The sequence below is a fragment of the Vidua macroura genome, chromosome 14 (genome assembly GCF_024509145.1).
Source record: "Vidua macroura isolate BioBank_ID:100142 chromosome 14, ASM2450914v1, whole genome shotgun sequence".
Classification (NCBI taxonomy): Eukaryota; Metazoa; Chordata; class Aves; order Passeriformes; family Viduidae; genus Vidua; species Vidua macroura.
In genome coordinates this window covers 9,786,727-9,806,322 of record NC_071584.1, presented here as the reverse complement: position 1 = coordinate 9,806,322, position 19,596 = coordinate 9,786,727, and the positions used below count along the sequence as shown (strand labels likewise).

Below are 19,596 nucleotides of genomic sequence, written 5' to 3'. Positions count from 1 at the left end.
CCTTCTGCTTGCAACTTATCATGTCACGTGTTTTGGTTTTGAACTTCCATGGCTTTTAGTTGAAGATATAGAGTAAAAGTTATATCTTAGGTTCTGTTCTAGCATGTACTAAAATGCTGCCATGTCCAAGGAATCCTGAATGAAGCAGAATATAAGAACAATTTAGACCATAACAGAATCTTTTATAAAATCATTATGTATTTTTTTCATTTTTTCCATATGATGGAAATAGAGTGATATTTGAGTGGGATTTCCTAGGCTTTCATTTTCCTGTTCATGAATGAATAATGTATGCATTGGAACCAATTATTAGTTACCTTTCTTAAAGTAGAAAGGGAAATTTTCCTAGGACAAAGTTAGTTAATTTATTTAATAGCAAATGTAAATTTATGTCGTGATTTTTTTTTTTCTACTATGAATAAGCAATGATGCTTACTGTAATGCAATTAGCTGTTGTTGGGTTTTCTAGAACATGTGCAAACTTTTCTGTATTACAAAACTACTGAAATCATGAAGGGCATCCCAGCAAATCTAATGTGCATATTTTCAGTCTGGAGCAAAGTACAGGGAAGAATGTGTTTTGCACATGCGGTGAAGATGCATTGTGCATTTTTACCTTTCTTTCACTGAGATGAGGAAGCTTCCTTTTCCAGTTGTATCAGCTGTGCAAACAGTCCACTGATCACCCCAGAACAAGATAGGCAGGCAATGCTCAGGTGTATGTTCTAGGAATGGTATTGCACAAATGCACTGAATGGAAAGTCGCCTCTGCCGACGGTGACAATACCAGACAAAATTGCTTTGAATTAAGACAATTCTTGCTTGTCTGTTTCATAAGGCTGTGTGGAGTCAGTCACATTAAAAACCACTGGTGTGCTTTGAAGTTCCTGCTCAATGCAGTGTTTGGCAATCTGGTGTTGACTGCAGACTTTTTAGTGCTGTAAGCCATCTATTCTCAAGAGTACCTGAAATAGAACTTGTTCAAAATATAGAGTGCTGATGCAGTTTTAAGGATCATTAAGCAGTGTTCTCTTCCCTCCTTTGGAAGGTTTGCAATGCAATTAAACCTTATTAAATATCATTGGTACAGTGCAGTGTCTGAAAAAAAGGCAATGTGCTGAGCGTCCTGGGTATGTAGTTAAGTGTGGGGAGAAAAAGCTTCAATGTGACGTGAAATTGTCATCAGAATAAACCTAGCTGAGATGAAGAGGAAAGGGTCCTATTTATAAAAAGAAATCTATTGCGTTTTTTTTTTTTTAAATTGCTTTGCATTTGACTGAGTCTTTCTTGCAGAGCTTAAGTATTTCTTGGACAACTTGTGGGCACTGCAAGAAGCAAAGACTGCAGGATGTGATCTTAATTTTAAAAGAGATGAATGAAGAGCAATTAGATAATTGCAAAGCTGTATTACAAGTTTTACGTTGTTGCTTAACCCAGTTAATCCTTTACTCTCCCTTCTTCCAGAAGGCATGATGCTGAAACTAATGTATTACTAGACATATCTTTAGTCTGCTTCAAAAAGACTGATATTGTGTGATTCCTAGTTATGAAACCCTGCCTCTCTTTTTACATGTTTGAGTAGGAGACTGGACTAAATAACCCCAAGGCTCCTTCCAGCTTGAATTATGCTAGAAGTCTAAAATTATGTGGAAGTACAGTTGTGCTCCTAGGTGTACTTTCTGGTAAGACAATTTTCATATCCAGTAATTTAAAGTTAATCATAATTCATTAAGTTAAATTGCAGATTGCAAGGTATCAGATTAAATGTTTGGTTTTTTTTGAAATTTAGTTTCTACTAGTTAATAAATAATCTCTTAAGTTGTCAGCATATAGCATTCAGAATTTTAATTTTGTCTTCCACTTTTGTAGAAGTGTCTTATGAAGTGTGTGTTTGTATGTGTATTATTCTGTCTTAATGGAACAGAAGAAAAATTGTAGTGGCAATGTAGACAATGTTTAGGGGTTTTGCTTTGGAATTTTTTTTACTTGAGGAGTGTGTGTTAGGAGTAGGAAAGAAAGGGGCTTTAAAGCTATGGATTTCAGCTAACTGGAAGGCTCTCGGTTATTGCAGCTCTGTTGTTGGATTTCTTTGTTCCCTCCCTTTGGAGGGCAAGGGAAATAGTTTAGTCTCTCATCTGTATTTTGTTTCTTTTACCTAATCTCTACAGAGAATTGAAATGTCAGAGTTGAATTTCAATCTCTTCTCTCTCTTAGCGCTGTAAAAGGCATATGTGTGCAACACACTGTTGTTTTACTTTTGGTTCTAGTTTATTATCTACAGAATGGTTCATTTTATTAAGGTATAGCTAGACCTGCAGAACTGTCCTGCTCTAGTCTAACGTGATGCCAGTGCATACTAGATAAGCTTTGCTGCTGCAGCTCTGCTGAAATCCTGCTTTTCCCTCTCTTTCCTCAACATAAGCCAAGGCTTATTCACTTCCCTGAAGTGAATGCAGTGATTAATAACACAGGTTAGTAAGTCATTTTGCCAGTGTCTGTATCTGTCAGGATTTTCTGCTGAAAGGCATTAAACATGTTGGAAAGTGTCTTTATTCTAGGACTGGCTTTAGTTGTTAGCAAGGTGAATCTTAATTTTAAACCACACCATTAATTTAGATAAAGATATTTATGTTGTACTGTTTCCTAGAGAATTTAGATGCTCTTAGAAACCAGACTTCTACAACCTTTGGTTACTCCTGAGATCTGTGGATGTGGCAGACACCCCTTCTCCAGGAGGAACAGTGAGCACGGAGGAAATCCTTGCTTGCTGTTGATGTGGTTCACTGGTATGAAACCAAGACTTTCATCTCCTGGCACCTCTTTCTCTACTGCAGTAGTTGTCTGTCCTGCTGTTGTATTTGGAGACCTAGTTCCAATAGGTAAGATCACCTCATTGGCTCTGGTAGAAGAAATAGAGGTTTGGCAGGTCCATTTGGTGCTGTTTGCTGCACAGACTCACCTGAGAGCCATGGCAAATATCCAGAGCTGCAGTGGAATGGCTTCATTTCAGAGATTCAGAACCACTCACCAGAAAGATAAAGCTTCATAGAGACTCTTCAACTCAGCTTGTTTTAGGAACTACTGCTGTAAGTGACAGAAGTCACAATATCTTAGTGCTTTTGTATAGCAAATGAAACAGAACTATGCTGATGTTCCTTTCTAGCTTATTTTTCAGTTTGACTGTCTTTTTATAAGGTTACTGGGCAGAACAAAAACATAGAATTTTATTGTGCAAAGTATAAGATTTTGTCGTTATCTGGCAACTATAGTGCTTAAGTGACATAAACTACAACATTTGTACTGAGAGAAACTGTACTGAGCCCTTGTAATAGTGATGAGTTTTGAGTGCTGTTTCAAGTAATTAGCTGGGTGTTTGGAAGAATCAGTTACCAATGGGTGCTGTGGTTTTTTGCTTGCCTGCAGTGCTGTAGGCTGGCTGTCTTATTTTCCTACTACCAGCTCCTTAATGCTTTTCTTATGGTAGGAGTTTTCTACTTTTCTATCTTAATCTAGAAAGATGTGACTGAGTCTTTATTTGTATGAAGTAGTAACTTAATTTGTATTGTAGTATAAGCAGCATGATGCAAAACTTGTGACTTGGAATCCTTGGACTACTTAAAAGTAGAGGAAATAAGAAGTGATTATATATTCTGGACTTACCTGCATTCCTCCAGTACTCTGCACATATCAAAAACCTACAGTACATTCAGAATAGTTAGCTTTATTTCTATCTGTTCTGGTTTCTATCCACTCCAACTCCTGCATTCTGTGTGAAAGTATAGCAAGCATTAGTTATTTATTACATGAAGCTGTCAAGCTTAGGCAACCATTAATTCCACAATTATAGTTGATTTTTTGTAATTCACTATGTTAGCAATGAAGTCTTGTTTTCCTTCCTTAAGAAAGATTTTATTTCATAAGCTGTAAATATATTTCTATCTAGCATTAGTCTGTGTCTGTTAAATGTATCATCAGTTCTTCAAAAGCAAACCTTTCTCTTTATGCACTTAAATGCCACAGGAATCTGATAGAAAGGAAGAAAATGACCACCCTGAACCATGAACTGCATTCTTTCTACACCTTGAATTAAAGTAGCAATTATTAAAACCCACAATTAAATCGCTTTACTTAAAGCAATGAAAACTAACGTGATTTGCAGGCAAGGCTAGACAAGCCTCCAGCTCCTAGAAATTGTGATGTCCTGACAAGAAGTGCCACTGAAAAAAATGTTCGGGTGAAGGAGCTTATGAACTCAGTTTTAAAATCTTTTTAAAATAATCCTTTTTATGAGGCAGTGGGTTTTTTGAGTCAACTTACTTAGAACCAACCTGTCACACAGAAAGACAGCAGAAGCCATTGTTTCTGAAAGGTAATTTCTAGCTGTCATTCAGACAATAGGAATTGACTTCATAATAGAAAATACTTGTTCTGAATTAGTTAGAACACTTCTCTTGTATATTCAACCTTAAAGGGCAAAGCTATTCAAAAGGAAGCTTCTGCACTGAGAAATGAGAATTTATATTTGACTTTGCCATCTCTTTTCATTAGTTCACTGTGTCATCAGACATGAGGGAAAAAAAGTGAGATTTCTGCAAAACCATTACTTAGTTAATGACCTAAGAATTTAAAAATATTTGAAATAATAAGGAGAAAATCTAGAGAGAATGAGAAGTTAGACTGGAAAAAAGGAGACTCGGGGGTGATCTTATCACTCTCTACCTGAAAGGTGGCTGTAGTCAGGTGAAGCTCAGTCTCTTCTTGCAAGCAACAACTGACAGAAGGACACAGCCTAAAGCTGCACCAAGGGAAGTTTAGGTTAGATGTTAGAAAGAAATTCTTCACTGAAAAAGTGATTGGGCAATGGAATCATCTGCCCTGGAGGTGTTTAAAAGAAGACCGGACATGGCACTCAGTGCTGTGGTTTACTTGATGATGAGGTGCTAGGTTAGGTCATAGGTTGAACTAGATGATCTTAAAGGTCTTTCCCGACCTAGTTCATTCTGTGATTCTGTAAGTTGCAAAGCTTGACTGTGTTTTGTTTTGGTAGTTTAACTTGCAATATTCATTTGGTGCCTTTTTTAATAGGGAAGGTAGTGCCATGAAAGTTGCTAGAAGGCTGTGCCCAGAGTCTGCCCAGACACACAGTGAAAACATCCATGCAGAAGTTGGTGTTTGTCTAGGTGGAAATGTTTTTGTAATTTTGATTGAAGGAAGAGTATATACATAATTTCATTTCATTTCTGAATCAGAATGCTAATGGAAACCTCTTGGCAGTAGAATGAATGACACTCCTATGTCAGCAGAAAGTCACTTTTCTGTTCTAGAATCTTTCATATTCTTAAAGCAGTGGCAATAATAAAATGTTAAAACATCTCTGTCTAATGTATGAATTTTTGTATCCTAAGTGAACCTAGAAAACTTCTTCATGCTTGGATGAGAAAATGCTTGTTGACAGGTCTAGTCATGCTCAGGAAATGTGTATTTTCAGGACATGGGTATACTGTACCCAAAAATCAGAGTAAAGAACCATAGATTGCTGATATGCTGCAAAAGTAATTGTGGAGAAAGAGCACGGTCTGTTATAGAAATAGTAATGGAAATAGTAGTGCTTTTTTTTTCCCTGTCTTTTTAAACAGTTGGACTAAGCACATTTGTTTAACATAACAAGCAGATTAACCTGAGATGTATTGTTCTAAATTGTAGTGTAAGCTTTTCAGTAACTATTTTTGTCTTGACAGCAGAAAGAGTAGGCAAGAAAAGGGCACATGGTGTGACTCTTGGGGGTCATGCTAAGCACAGCCAGAAGCTGGACTTCGTGATTCTTGAGGGTCCCTTCCAACTCAGCTTACTCAGTGACTCTGAATATGCTGATCATTTTGGTAGAAAATTACTTAAAACAACAAGAATGACCTTTCTGGTGGTGTTCAGGAGTGTAATCATCAGTTGCTAAAAGAATCAATACAGGGGGTGGATATTTAAAGTGTAAAGATGAATTTTCTGAAGGAAATAATTAGAAACTGATAATGAAGAGACAAGGTGTAACAAACTGAGCAGAACTCTCATTCCCAATCCTCCTGTGCTGCTGGGGGGGGTAGGAGTGGAGAAATTGAGAGTGAAGTTAACCTGGGAAGAAGTAAGGCAGGAGCAAGGTATTGGAAGGTCTTTTATTTTATTTCTCATTACCCTACAATGACTTTTGATTAGCAAGAAAATTTATTTCCCTGAGTCTGTTTTGCTTGTGATGCTAACTGCTGAATGATCTCTCCATGTGCTTGTCTTGGCCCAGGAACCTTTTTCTATATTTTTTCTTTCCTGTCCAGGTAAGGAGTAATAGTGGAGCTTGGTGGGCACCTGGCACCCACCACAAAAATATTGTTGGATTTAACATTCTGAAGTTTTACTTAGGTGTAGATAACAAAATTTAAAGTGGTGATGTTCCAAGCTAATTTATTGTAGGATCATAGTAAAACTTAGGCTGGAAACATAATCCTTCTGTTCTGGAGTCTAGATTTGGTGACCTCTTGCTCAAAGTAGAGCTGGCTTTGAATTTCTGTTTATTGCTCAAATAGTGCAGTCTAAAAGGACATTGAAACACTATCTTCTATTCCAAACCTTGCTTGCTGTAGGAATAATGTTAAAAATTTGTGGGAAAGCTCCTAATTCAGTATTTACAGTTAACTTACTGATTACTGCAGGATGCAGAGCATGTGTCAAACTTGAAGCAGGTTATTTTCTTTGCATATGTTTGGCTGCAAATAGCACTTGTGGAAGTTGGTGTACTCCCTAAAATGGGGTGCCTGAGGGAATACTTTCCCTTAGAGAAAGTGACTTTGTTTTGGAATGAGTACAAATGCCAGAGGCTGTTTCTTATTCCTGCCAAGCTTCAGATTGAACTGCGTCTCAAGTTTTAATAATACTTGAGGGCTGTTTCTTATGAATGGATCTCCTCACTTTAATTATTGTGCTGGGGTGTTGGAATCATATGTGCTCTCTCTTTGCCTACCTGCCCCTGCCTCCACCCTTTTTTAAACTGACAGTATTTTAGTGTGATGTTGTAAGGAAGACAGCTCACTGACATCTTTGGACCCGGTCAGAGAATCACTGCAAGGAGATACTTCAGGTTGCATATTATCAACTTGCTACTGGGGAACCTCAAGAATGTGACTGGGAATAAAATCAATTGCTGACAAAAGCAATAACGTAAATTTACAAGTATTGAAGTGAGGAGAAGCTCAGTGCTGCTACTGAAGATTTCCTCCCTCCCTCCCCTTTTGTTTCCCTTTGATACAAAAATATAGTGTCTTTCCTGTCCCTCTGTACCCCCTTTCTCTAGCGCTGATCAGATTTCGTTTTCCTGTCCTGTAATTGATACAATTTTAATGCTTTTAAAATTTTGTTGCCTTTTTAATGTTTTATTTAAAGATCTAATCTATGGCCCTTTCAACTACTTCCTTGCATGGGTTCAAATTTTTTAATGCAGCAAGTCTCTGAGAAGTGTGACTTAATTCCTGAGACTTGCTTTCTGCTTAGTGATGATCAGTGCAATCTGAATGTAATGATTCTCAGGATAATGTAATTTATAGCCTCTAGATGTAATTTCTCTGGTGTAAGGGAGTGGAATCTTTTTCTTCTAATCAAAGTTGAGTATCAAATTCCAAGATCTGCATGTGCTAGATAGAATGTTCTACTAGCACTAGCCTGGGGCTGTCTTACAGCATTTTAAAGGCAATAAAATACATTCAGGCCCCCTTTTGTTTTTTTTTTTCCTGTAAGATAGTCTGGGAAATTACTGTTGTGATTCTCCATTCACCATAAGGTCACTCCTTCATAGAAAGGTGCATTTTGCACAGAAGTACCTCACTTGAAGTGGCAGGTGCTCTAGGGAGCCCTGAGCTACTGCTATAGCACACAACCAGTGCTTAAGTGAATGAACTTGAGAGGCTGACACTGAGGGTACTCCATATCTGCTGAAGTTCAACATGTGAGCTCCTGAACAGGCATCTGAGACCTCTCACTAAATATTCAACTTTTATCAGCTTTAGGGATTTCTGAACCCACATGGATAAAAGGGTCTCCCATCTCCTCAGATCCTGATGTTCCATTCTTTTATGAGTGCCTCTGACTTACCGGGTTAGGAGAATTGTTTGGTCTCCATTGCTTCCTTGTTTAATTAGGCCCTCTTCAGTGCCACTTACTTTTTCAAATTTGATTACCTGAGGCTGGAGAGTAGCTCCTTGTTAGCATTGAGCACCACAGAGAAAGTGCTGCCTGTAGTGCTCTCTTTAGGTGTTAAAGTGCACACATAGAGTGTGCTGCTGCCACAGGCATAAACAAATGATAAAACAGCTCAAACTAGAAGAACCTTGAAGCTATGATACTTGGTCCAAGAACTGAAGGAGAATAGAGCTGATAATCGCCTCCACCACAAATAAAAAAAAAAATCCCCCAGACACCCACCAAGCCTTAAAGTGAGTTAGGTCTTGTTCTGGCAGTTAGGAGGGTGTGGACTTCTTCAGATAACATCTCAGTGCAATATCACTCTGCACAGCCTCTATTCTTTTTAGCATGTATATTTGCTTAATCTTTGGTATTAATTTAGTGCAGTAATGTAGTTTCAAAATAGACCAGAATGGAGTTGGATTAATCTAAAATACTATTCTATTTTGGGAAGAAATGGATTTCTGTTCTTGTGTGGTCTGCTTCATGCTCTTGACACCTGAAAGTGCAGTTGTCAGTGACAAATGTCTGACCTCTGTTAACAGGACTCTGGAATTGAAGCTTCTTCTATTGCATGTTATATGGACGAGGGTGAGGAATAGGACATTTTCCAGGGAATGTCTGTGTCTTTATTCAATTTCTTTAACTGGAAAAGGAGTAAAAACAGAGTGCCAGAATGACTGGTGCTATGAATGTGTAATACTTGGCTTGCAAGCATATCTGAGACTTAGAAGCCTAACTGACCGTTTGGTCTAGGTTTGTGTTACATTTGGACATGGTTATAGAAAGTGGCAACATCTAACACCTGTCACATGGGAAAGGTCCTAAATGACTACTAAATCTTAACCTGTAATGAGTACCATATGGCACTTCTTATTTGCAGCTGGAAAAAATCAGGAAGCCCCAAGAGGCTGGTGATTAGAGACTTGTGTGTAAAATAAAAGTAAAACTGAGACTTCCTGAAAAGTCAAGTGGCTTACTGTATCCTGCCACTGACTGACTGCCAGGTGCTCCATGTGGGTGTCTCAGGGATGGTGTGAGTTGTAGAGATGTGTAGCTGTGCAGGCAAAGATGGAGGCATGCTTAAAACTAACCATTCCTCTAATTTGCTAAGTACTTGTTTAGGGGTTCACTTATGATCTGTACAAAAGTTAGAAGATGGCTTGCATTCAGAGCTCAGCATTTAGAACTGAAATGAGCAGTAGTGAGGTGTAGGCTGCCTACAGAGATGATATGAAATTTATGCATTCCCAAACTGCAAAGCCAACCAGAGTTACTTTGTTTAGGATGTTTCTCTAGATATGCTGTATATTTAGAGGTTCATGCAGCTGCAGTGCTTGCTGAAGGAAATGAATGTGGTGTTTGGCATCTGTCAGTTCATTAATGTGGAGATGGAGTGGGTTGAGAAAGCCACCTGGTAGTTTACATTCTGGTTTAATGCTCTTAGCTTGCACTGTTTACCGGGAGGTATACTTGCCAAATCTAAACATAGATGCTTTGTAAGATGCTGCCTCTGGATGGCAGCAGAAAGATAGTACTTCTAAGTTGCTGTTAAAGGAAATTTTTACCAATTCATACAGCCTGATGTGGAGCTGTTTGGAAATTCATGTTCATTAGGCCAGAAGTATTTGGCTTCTCAGGTCTCTTCAAGTGTAGCTTTGAAATGCTTGTGAGAAGGGCAAGGGAAACTTGATCTGATTATTTTACTTTCTGTGTCTCACCCAGTAAAATATACTGCACTGAAGCCCATTCTCTGTGCTGTAAAACTAATAGACTGCAGAAACATTAGGGTTTTCAGAAGTGGTGAGAACTGTCCATGTCCTTTTCCTCACCGACACTTGAGTGCAAGGCTGGCAGTGCCCGTTAAAGCAGAGGGCAACTATCATTTTTGAAGATGGAAGGCTGTGTAGAAAGTAGGAGTGAACTACTGTGAGTTGTAAGGGCTATCTGTTCCTTAAACTCTGTACTTAAAGTTTCTGCCTAATGTTTCTTCATGTCCTGAAGAGTTGTCAGCCTCGGCCTTCTTAAACCCAAGTATTGAGAAAGGGAGTAAAGAGTTACATGCCCAGCTGGGCTCTTCTACTTTCTGCCTTCTGTTCTGGTTCAGGAGTCGGATACAGAGAAATTGCCAGGTTGTGATACCTCCTGTTCTGAATGGGTGAATAGTTGCAGTTTGGGGATTGATCAAAGTTGTTCAAATTTTGGGCTGTTCATCCAGTAAAGAGTCCTTGACTCCAAAGGTTGCCTGTAGTTAGACTGGTCTATGGAAGATCTGTTGCTGCAAGTATTGCCCTTATTTTAACTAGAAGCTTCTGTGAAAGATACTCTTTATGAAAAATTGTATGTTAAAGAACCATAATTAGTTCAGTTTAAAGCAATAAATTCCATATTGTTTTGGTACAAGGTACAGGCAGAAAAGTTCAATTCTCTTTAGATAAGAGCTCCTGTCCATTTCTTGTAGCAAAAAATATTTTTGACACAGACAAACTTGTTTCAATTTTTGGATATTCTGAAGGCAGTTATGCCAAGCTTTTCTTGCTTATAATTTTAGGGTTTTTCTAAGTACACCTTTATTTCCAACCAATTTATAGTAACTCTATTCTAAGAGAATTTATTAATTCTTAAACTTTCCAGTTAATCAGACCATTCATTTGGGATGTGATAACTAGACTTAGCAGATCACTTAGTTATTCCATGTTGTTATTGTTAGTAGCTATTCATGTATCTAAACAGCAAGCACATAGTGCTAGGAAAAAGAGGAGTTGTTTATCCATCAGATGCTTGAGAATGGTTTTTAACCTGCCTCTTGTGTTCTCATTCACTCTGGCCAGAACTGTAGCTACTACAACTAAAAGTTTCCTCTGCCAGTCTGAACAGGTCTTATATTGTACAGATTTCAAAGAAAGATAGTGCCTTGAGGTGCAACAGATGAAATTGCATGCCAGAAGTTCCCTCAGTTAAAAAAAAAATTGGCCGAGAACTTCTGCAAACATATTTTGACTCTTACATTTTAGACCATGGTATTTTTACTCTTTTCACATCTTTGGGTAGATTGAGGGAAACAATTCCTTAGAAGGGCATGTAAAAGCATTTAATTCATAGTCTGCTGTAGCAATGTTACTGCTCATAAATACACCACTTTAGTGTGAAAAGGATGGCCATTTGGATTAGAGACCTGTGATGACTTTGCTGCCATAGCTGACTTCACACAGATATATGAATAATAAATTATCTGCAAATTTGTACTCCTGCTTAAGCCTAAAGAACATGGATGTGAAATCATAATTAGAACTCACAATAGCTGCTTTAACTCTGCTTGTCAAATCCCCACAAAACCTTTTGTTTGTTGGTTATATTTCTGTCCAGGCAAGTGAAGGGAAAATCAACTTGCTGAAGATAAATGGTGAAATATTTGACTTGGAGGAGTAGTAAATCCTTAGCTAGAAAACTGCACAGGTGTTTTGTTACACAGATCTTGTCAAGCTAATGAATATGAGGATACTCTTCAAGACCACCACCAAAAAAAAACTTAATCTTTGTCTGCTTGGAATTGAAAGGCTGGATTTATTTGCATTATAAATAGAGGTATGAATAATTGAGTTTGTGGCTTTTGCATGGTTACAGCAGGAAGATTACTTAAGCCATCCTCTTAGAGCAAAGGCATTTGTAACTGATGCTTTGCTGTATGTTGAATTTGCTGATTTAATCAGAGTGAACAACAGAGTCAGTCTTTATAATTGATAGAATTATTCAGTATTTATGCTCCTTTTTTTTCTGATGCTGAGCTTATGTTGACAATTGGTAGGCTGTCATATTTGAATGCAGAGGGTGATGTTAATAGCATTAAGCATTTGTTCACTGTGTATAAGCTTTATTTTAGGAATATCTTTCACAGATGTCTAACAGGTAATTGCAGCCCCTACTGTGAAAATTCTCTTCTGCCAACCCTAAATCATGAACAAGAGAAGCTTGAAAATCTGCAATTTCCACAGTGAGCTTTCATGAGCTACAAAACACCGTTAAACTGTTTTTCAGCAGTAAAGTTGTGTGTATTTGAGTTAGTTTAGATACTCTAGGAATTCCAAGATATAAGTGTATTTTATCAAATAAGTGGTCTAGAGTCAGACTTGGTGAATGGGGAAGTCCTTTTTTCATTGTTTTCTGGACTAAAAGACTTCAAAACTATGGGTTTTAGCCTAATTAACGCTTCCATTGTTTCTAACCCCTCTTGCCCTTCTTTGGCAGTAAAAACCTGGGGAGGCTGATGCATGCTGTGCTAGAACTTGAAGGGTTTGATGTACCTGCAGTTCTTTTGCCACTGCTTTGTGGTCTGGTGTGATTCTATCTGAATACAAAACTCTGTTTCATTCAGCTTTTTTTGGTACTACGGTAACTTCATTACCTGATTAACTTGCTAAGAAGAGTAGCTGGTCACATGTTGCTTGTAAATACAGAAGGGAGAGACCTGAGGTGCTTGATAACCTAAAACTAACCGGAACAAGTGCTGTACTAGCTTTAAAATCGCTTGGAAGGAAAGGAAAATATAAAGATACTGTGTGTCCACTCTCAAGTTGAGACTGTATCTTTGAATCACAGAAGTTCCTTGCCTGGGGCTTTTCAGTCAGACCTGCCACAGGTAGTGGAAGGACTCATAACCACATCAGCCTTGCAGAAATGCTTCTGTTACTTTTATCTGTGAAAAACCTGAGTTACGAGTCTCAGGTTGAAGAGCTGTTAGGGGAGACAGACTGTGTGCTGTGTGGAAGCCCTCAGAGATTAATTGCTTTTGAATGGGTTTTATGGATGGTTCTTCCTTTGACTATTCTAGAGAATGGAAGGCTTAGTAAAACCAAACAATCAAAAAGCTTCATTATTTGTAGCAAATAAATCCTAAGGAAGTCATTTGGAAAAAGTATGGGAAAATACAAATAGAGCAATTGCTACACAGTGTGACATGAGTGTATTTTAACATTTTTTGTCTAGCCTTTACTGCTTGCCCTCTGCTCCTCACTCACATTATTCTACAGTTCAGTGAAGCTCCTGTCATCAGTGTCTGTTACAGTTTTCAATTTGTTTTAAAATTCTTGCCATCTTTACTTGGGCAGAATTTATTTCAATGGTTTCTGTGCATCTTTTTCCAAATAGAGGGAACAATCCTTACCTGGTGAGGCAGCTGACAATGTTGTGTCAAATAACTGTCTGGTTCCCTTCAGGACAACATCTGTTTATGAAGTTAGTGTGTGCAAGTTAAACCTCACTGGAGCTTCATGATTTAAGTCTCTTAGGAGGGGTCTTAATGCATTACAGGTGACACCAGCATTTACAATCAGTGGCTGTCCACAATCAGGCTTTTCTTTTCTGACCTCCTGCTGCTATCAGAAGGGGGCTTTCAAGAAAAGCATGCAGTCTGTTAGTACAAACTGCATTGCTGCATTCAGTAATGTCACTTTGCTCCTCTAGGAACGAGAGGAGTGGACAAACAGGAAATTCTTGATTTGTGATAAAATTATGCATAATGTCAGGATGTCAGAATAAATAAACTATTCGAGCTATTTCTCTTTTCTTTTTCTTATCCAGTCGTCTGATACCTGAATTGAGAATTCATTTGTAAACAAATTTTTGGGTCATGTCAGAACTCTCATAGAGTCACCTACCATGCTTCTGTAAGAAGCCTCACCTTCTCTTGATTGGTGATTTGTTTTAAGTGTCAAGGTTTGGAAATCAATGGCTTCCCTGTGTAATCTTGCTTATGGAAAGAGTATTAAATTACTCTTAAACTCCTATATGTTTTAATACTAATACATTATTGAAGCATTCTAGTGTAAGGGTTTGGGTGCTCCCTGAAACCCCTCGCTATGTGTGCATTATCAGCTGTTAGGTTTCCCTGCAGCTGTGTGTGTGTAGTGGTAAATCATTTCTTTTTCACTTCATAGTTTTGCAAAGTCCCAAGTTACTGTTCTCTCCAGCAGCAGCATTCATCTTCCCGGTAGTTTTTACAAATGTTTTGTCCAATAGTGTTGTGAGTGGCAGCTGGGAGGTGGGGTGAGAATGGAATATGCTGAAATTGTCTTGTAACCAAGGTCTTTGGGCCTGATGAGAAAGGAGTGGAATGTGCCCAATGCATGAGGCAGGGTTTTAACCACAACACATTTTGAGAATGACTTAGGCTATTCATTTCACTGAGCTGACTGTTACAAGCCAGGAGTAGGAATATGTAATTTTTTTCTTCAAACTGAAAAATAACAAACAAAAAAAAAACCTGCATTCTGTTGGTGGCATAAAGCAGTTTTCCTCAGTCCATGTAAGACACAAAAGACCAAGCTTGTTCTGGAAGAATTATCCTTTGACCAGTAAACCAATACCATCCCTCCTTTTATGGACTAATGAAAAGAACTTGTTCTCCACACACAGATTCAATGGGTAGAAGCTGTCAGGAAAATGCAGTGAAAGGATTAGCTAAACTTGAATAGATTAATTAGAGCCTTTGGTTGTGTCTTGCTATGGAAAAGTCAGCATAGGAAATAAGCAGTGATAGTGCATTCATCTCTACAGGTACAGGAGCAGGGAGGCAACAGGAGCACAGTAAGGAGCAAATCTAAGCAGTTTGTCTTGAGTTCTTAAAAGCTGCTTTGATTCCTTATTCATCTTGGTGTAGTTGAAAACTAAAAGATTTTGATAGATATGGAGATTGCGACCAGCTCCTTATGATCAAGCTACAACTTGCTCTTATATCAAATATGTTTTATTATCTTCTGTCACCTAAGACAGTGTGTCCTACTGGCCAGAGCCAGGAACTGAACTGCTACTGAAGGCTTCTGGCTGCCAGGTAATAATACAAGGCAAGAGTCTTGCTTGGTTTTCCAACTGCATCATGTGCCAAGTAACTTGGAGTTCCCCTGGGGTTTGGAGTCATTCAGTTTTCCATATCTGGAAACCCAGAAGGTCACATAATTTTCAGAACCAGTGATGGTTAACTGGTTACTAAGGGTAAAGTACTGATGGTAACCATCTAAATCTTGCTCTTAACGTAGATTTTTCTGCATTTGGAATGTCATTGCATCCATTTTCTTTGTGTGATTGAAGTATAGATAATTTATTGTTCATGTGCAGGAGAAATCCCAAGTGTTCCTATTCATAGGAACATGAATTCATGGAGCCTAGATTTCCTTAGCATTCATGTGAGATACACAACTGATTCTGTGACATCAAAAACCTCTAGCTTGTGGCTGCTGAGTGATTTTCAAACTTGTACTGACTTGTTATGCAGTATGCAATCTCCTGTAGTGCAATTTTTGTGCCTGCTTTGCCAAGTAAAAAAAAAAAATGGCCTTGAGATTACTGAAAAGTCTAAACAATAAGGCAGCTTTCACTCAGAGTAGGTCATTAAACCTTTTTTTTTCCTCTGTGCCATCATGTTTTACTTGTTTGTTTTTTGGTTTTTTTTAAGTTATACAGCAATAAGACCTTTAAGTGGCATTAATTGATCTTGAGATAATATAGATTCTCAGGGCTTTTTTTTTTTTTATTCAGACTGTTTAATTAAGAGTACTTTAATTTGGTGCAGATACAAGTTAATCCAAATGAGAAGCACAGTCTGCCAAATACAGCTTTTGTACAGGAAGATAAGTGACTCTGCTGGGGGAGTACTTCTTGATAAGCTTGTGGGTGAATAGATCTTCCCAGGATTTATGCCAAAAAACTTACTACCATTTGATTACAGTGGGTATTTGAAGAGTTTTCTGATTACAGGCCTTTAGCTTCCCTTCACTGCTGTCTGAGAAAGACTGTGTTTCCTTCCTGCAAGTAATGCATCTGAACTGGATATCCAAAACCAAAAAGCATTCAAAAAGCATTTGTCCAAAAGCATTCAGTGAGTACTCCTGACTCTCCAACACAGGCTAATTATGTAGGTTAAGAAGCTACTCAAAACATAAGAAATCCAGTCTCAATATATCAATTGCTTTGGAAGGCAGTCATAGGTTTAAAAAGAACCCCTACATTGATTAAATCAAAGCACTTTGGTGCAAACAAGATAAGGGAGATAAGTACATTTTTTAGAAACTTTGTATATGAAACTTTTAATGGATACGAGTTGCAACATAAGGCAGGGGCTGTGGGATCTCCACTGCTGTAGTTATTGAACCTGCAACTGAACAAGGACCTGTGCACACTGCCTAAGCTGCCCTGCTTTGAGCGATTCCTTCCATACCAAATGATTTCATTTGTTTTATTAATCAGATCTATTTCATTTGGTCTTGGTGCTGAATCACTGTTAAAGATGTGTAAGCACTGATAAAGCAGCTTTCTGCACACAGCAGCGAAGGGTACAGACTCCTGAGCTTAATTATCTGAAAACTAACCTTCACAACACTGTGCACCTCTGACTTGTTTTGTGAAGGGGCCATGCACTCTCATATCATCTTTTTTCCTCCCAGCTTCCCTTTCTCCCTGTTCATCCCAACAGTTCCCTTGTACCTGAAAACTGAAAAAAATTCTATTAGAAACATTTTGTGGAAGCTGCAAGGAGGACTAAATGAAGTCTCTTCTGTTCAATAAGCTGAATAATTCCTCCTCTTTGTGCAGGATCTTGATCATGCTTTTCATGTATGTGCTATTTTAACCTGTGTGTTCTAGCACAGTTTTTTGTGGGTTTTGGTGTGTACTGATACAGTTTATTATTTTCCCCCACCTCTTGAAGGCAGCAGAGGTTTCCCATGTTGCTCTCACTGTTCCATCCTTGCAACACAGAATCAGTGCTGCAGCACAGTGAGCAAGGTTTTACTGTGAGGGAAGGGAATATTGCACGTAACTAAGGTCAATCCCTTTTAAACAAAGCTTTGTTAAAGAGATTAATCCTAAAACTGCTTCACAAGGAACTTGCTTTTTTAAAACCCATTTTTAAAAGTGAAAGAGATCAGATTCCAAATTCATAGGATAACTGGGATTGAAGGAGGCATCAGAAGAACACCCTGTTCCAAACAGGGACAGCCATGAGATCAGGCCACATTACTCGTCCCGCCTGATCTTTGAAAGCCAGGCTAGAAAGATTCAATTTCATTCTAGGGAATGGCTCAATAAACCCCTGTTAACTCAGAATTTTAAGTTTTCATATACATAACACCAAGAAACTGGTAACAAAAGCCACATGGAAAATCAGGAGAGACACCCTGGTCATGTCATGTAACATCACTGCTGGACTTAAATCTCAAAGCTCTGCCTTTTGCTGCAAGATCCTGGGATTTTGTAGCTCCAAGTGAATTAAGTTACTTCTGTATTTTCAATCTGGTGCTTGGTAGTATGTTTAGGCTAAGAGCCAGGACATTCCTAATGCCAGGTAGGGGATGGGTCGTGTCTCTAAATGCTTCTGTGGTAATGGAGGCTAGAATTCAAGTGTTGGGTGTATTTCAGATCTGACATACCGACCGGTTTCTTGCTTGTTTGAAACTTTGTACATAATGGTCTCTGTCGACTACTGAAGGGGGGACCCCAAATGCTCAGCTTTTCAAACTTTTAAAGCATTAGCTCTGTGTTTTTAATACAGTGCTGCACCTGTTCTCAGAATGAGTTGAACCCTGAAGCGTTTCAGCTAGTGTGTCTTCTAATATGGCTCATAGTTTTTAACTATGAAGAGGTCTGAAATATGTATTATGTAGAAAAATTCTACCAAAAAAAAAAGGATTTATTCTAGAAATCTCACTTCTGTAAACACATTTGTTAATCTGAGATCAACACAGGGCTCTAATGAATATCCCATGTTAGAACAGGGGTGGAAGAATACAATCTAAGCAAATGTGGTATGGAAGGGTTAGTTAACTTGGATCTTCTTATCCTTTCTTCTTCTACATCCTTCTCCTTTGAACCCCTTGCCTGTCACTTTATGCTAGAGACTCTTGTAGCTGGTTTGTCAAGCTTTGCACTGGTGTGTGAATGCAGCTGCATGAAATCTAGAGGTTTTTAAACGTGTCTTCTCAGTAACTGAGCTATGGGGGGAAGAATTAATCACATAGTAAGTATTTGTCTAATAACTATCACAAATGTGCTCATAACCTTCAGGCTTGATTTAAACTCTTGTGCAAAACCTGACATCTGCTGGTGGGAAGCATAACTGGGCTCTTCTCAGCTGGAGATGTACTGAAGAGCCTGTTTTATAAAGTGCTGGTGCTTTTGGCTATAGGTGTTGAATTGTACTGCTTCAGCATAAATTTGGAAGTCTAAAATGTAAAATACAAACAAACATTGGTATTGTTAAATGTGATTGAACTTTCAGTTAATTTTGTCTGCTTTGAACACTTATATAATGGCTGGTGGACAAACTTTATAGGTTTACATTTTAGACAAACTTTTAAACTTTTTGTGATAATATTAAATATGTCATATAGTCTTATGCCAATTAAAAACAATTTTTTCCCCTTATGTTTTAAAGGCTTGCCATGGATGTACATCTTTGTCCAAATGTGATTGCAGTGGAATAAAAGGTGAAAAGGTAAATATTCCTTTTTTTTTTTTTAACTGTCAGACCAGCACACAAATGACTGAACCATATGCAAACTTCAGGTAACTGAAGCTTATATAATGGATAAAGCTTATGGATGAAATTCTTGCTCATATCTTTTTTTTCTTTGATGGTAGTGTGAGCATGCAGCAAAGAGCAGAGCTGTATTAACAGTCAGATATTGAGTCTGACTGACTGGTCCATCTGACAGTGTAAGATTTTCATATCATTATTTTCTCAAGAATGGGGGATGAATGCACAGATTTTTCCCATCTAGCTGACAATTTGGAAAAACAAAACAAAACAAACAAACAAAAAAAAAAAAAAACAAAAAAACAGAGAAGAGACAAATTCTAGTAAAATGAAAAGAATTCCTATTTACAGCCAAGTCCTGCCTATACTAACTACTTAGTGTTGACAAGCTAAGGTGTGGAATGTAGCATAATGGCTAGGCTAGTAATGCTTCAGTGGGATTTTAAAATTGAGTGAGTGTAGGTTGTTTTCTCTCTTTTCTTGCACTGCCAGTTCATAAGTTGTTGATGCTCACTATTATGTTCTGAACTTGTACTGCTTTTCACCTCTTAATTTGTACAGCTGTAAGCAAAGATGATGATTGCTGTCACTGTCCAGATGTGAGCTGGACCATGGAAGTGACAAAATTTACATACACCTTTCCCAACACAGCTGCCATCCAAGTAAGCAGTTAGTTAAGGCCAAACATGTATTCTTGGATCAAGCAGAGTAAAAACCATCCCCACTGCAAAAAGCATCTCTGTGTACCTCATTCAGGTGCAACAAGCTGTTTTGGTCTGCCCAGATGGTATCCTAAGGCTGAGAAATGCATGTTGACATATTGGAGCTTTCCTGTTTCCTTGCAGCTTTGACTT

At 38.2% G+C, this 19,596-nt stretch overlaps 1 protein-coding gene across 2 annotated transcripts in view; it reads left to right on the top strand.

The window, feature by feature from the left end:
- COL4A5 (collagen type IV alpha 5 chain) overlaps positions 1-19,596 on the top strand; it is a 75,171-nt gene that overhangs the window by 3,502 nt on the left and 52,073 nt on the right. For both annotated transcript variants that reach the window (XR_008439365.1, XM_053990196.1), the window contains exon 2: positions 18,641-18,700. Coding sequence is in view for 1 of the 2 variants with exons in the window: in XM_053990196.1 (XP_053846171.1) it covers positions 18,641-18,700 (60 nt within the window). In the remaining variant the exon portion in view is untranslated. The remainder of the gene's footprint in view (positions 1-18,640; positions 18,701-19,596) is intronic.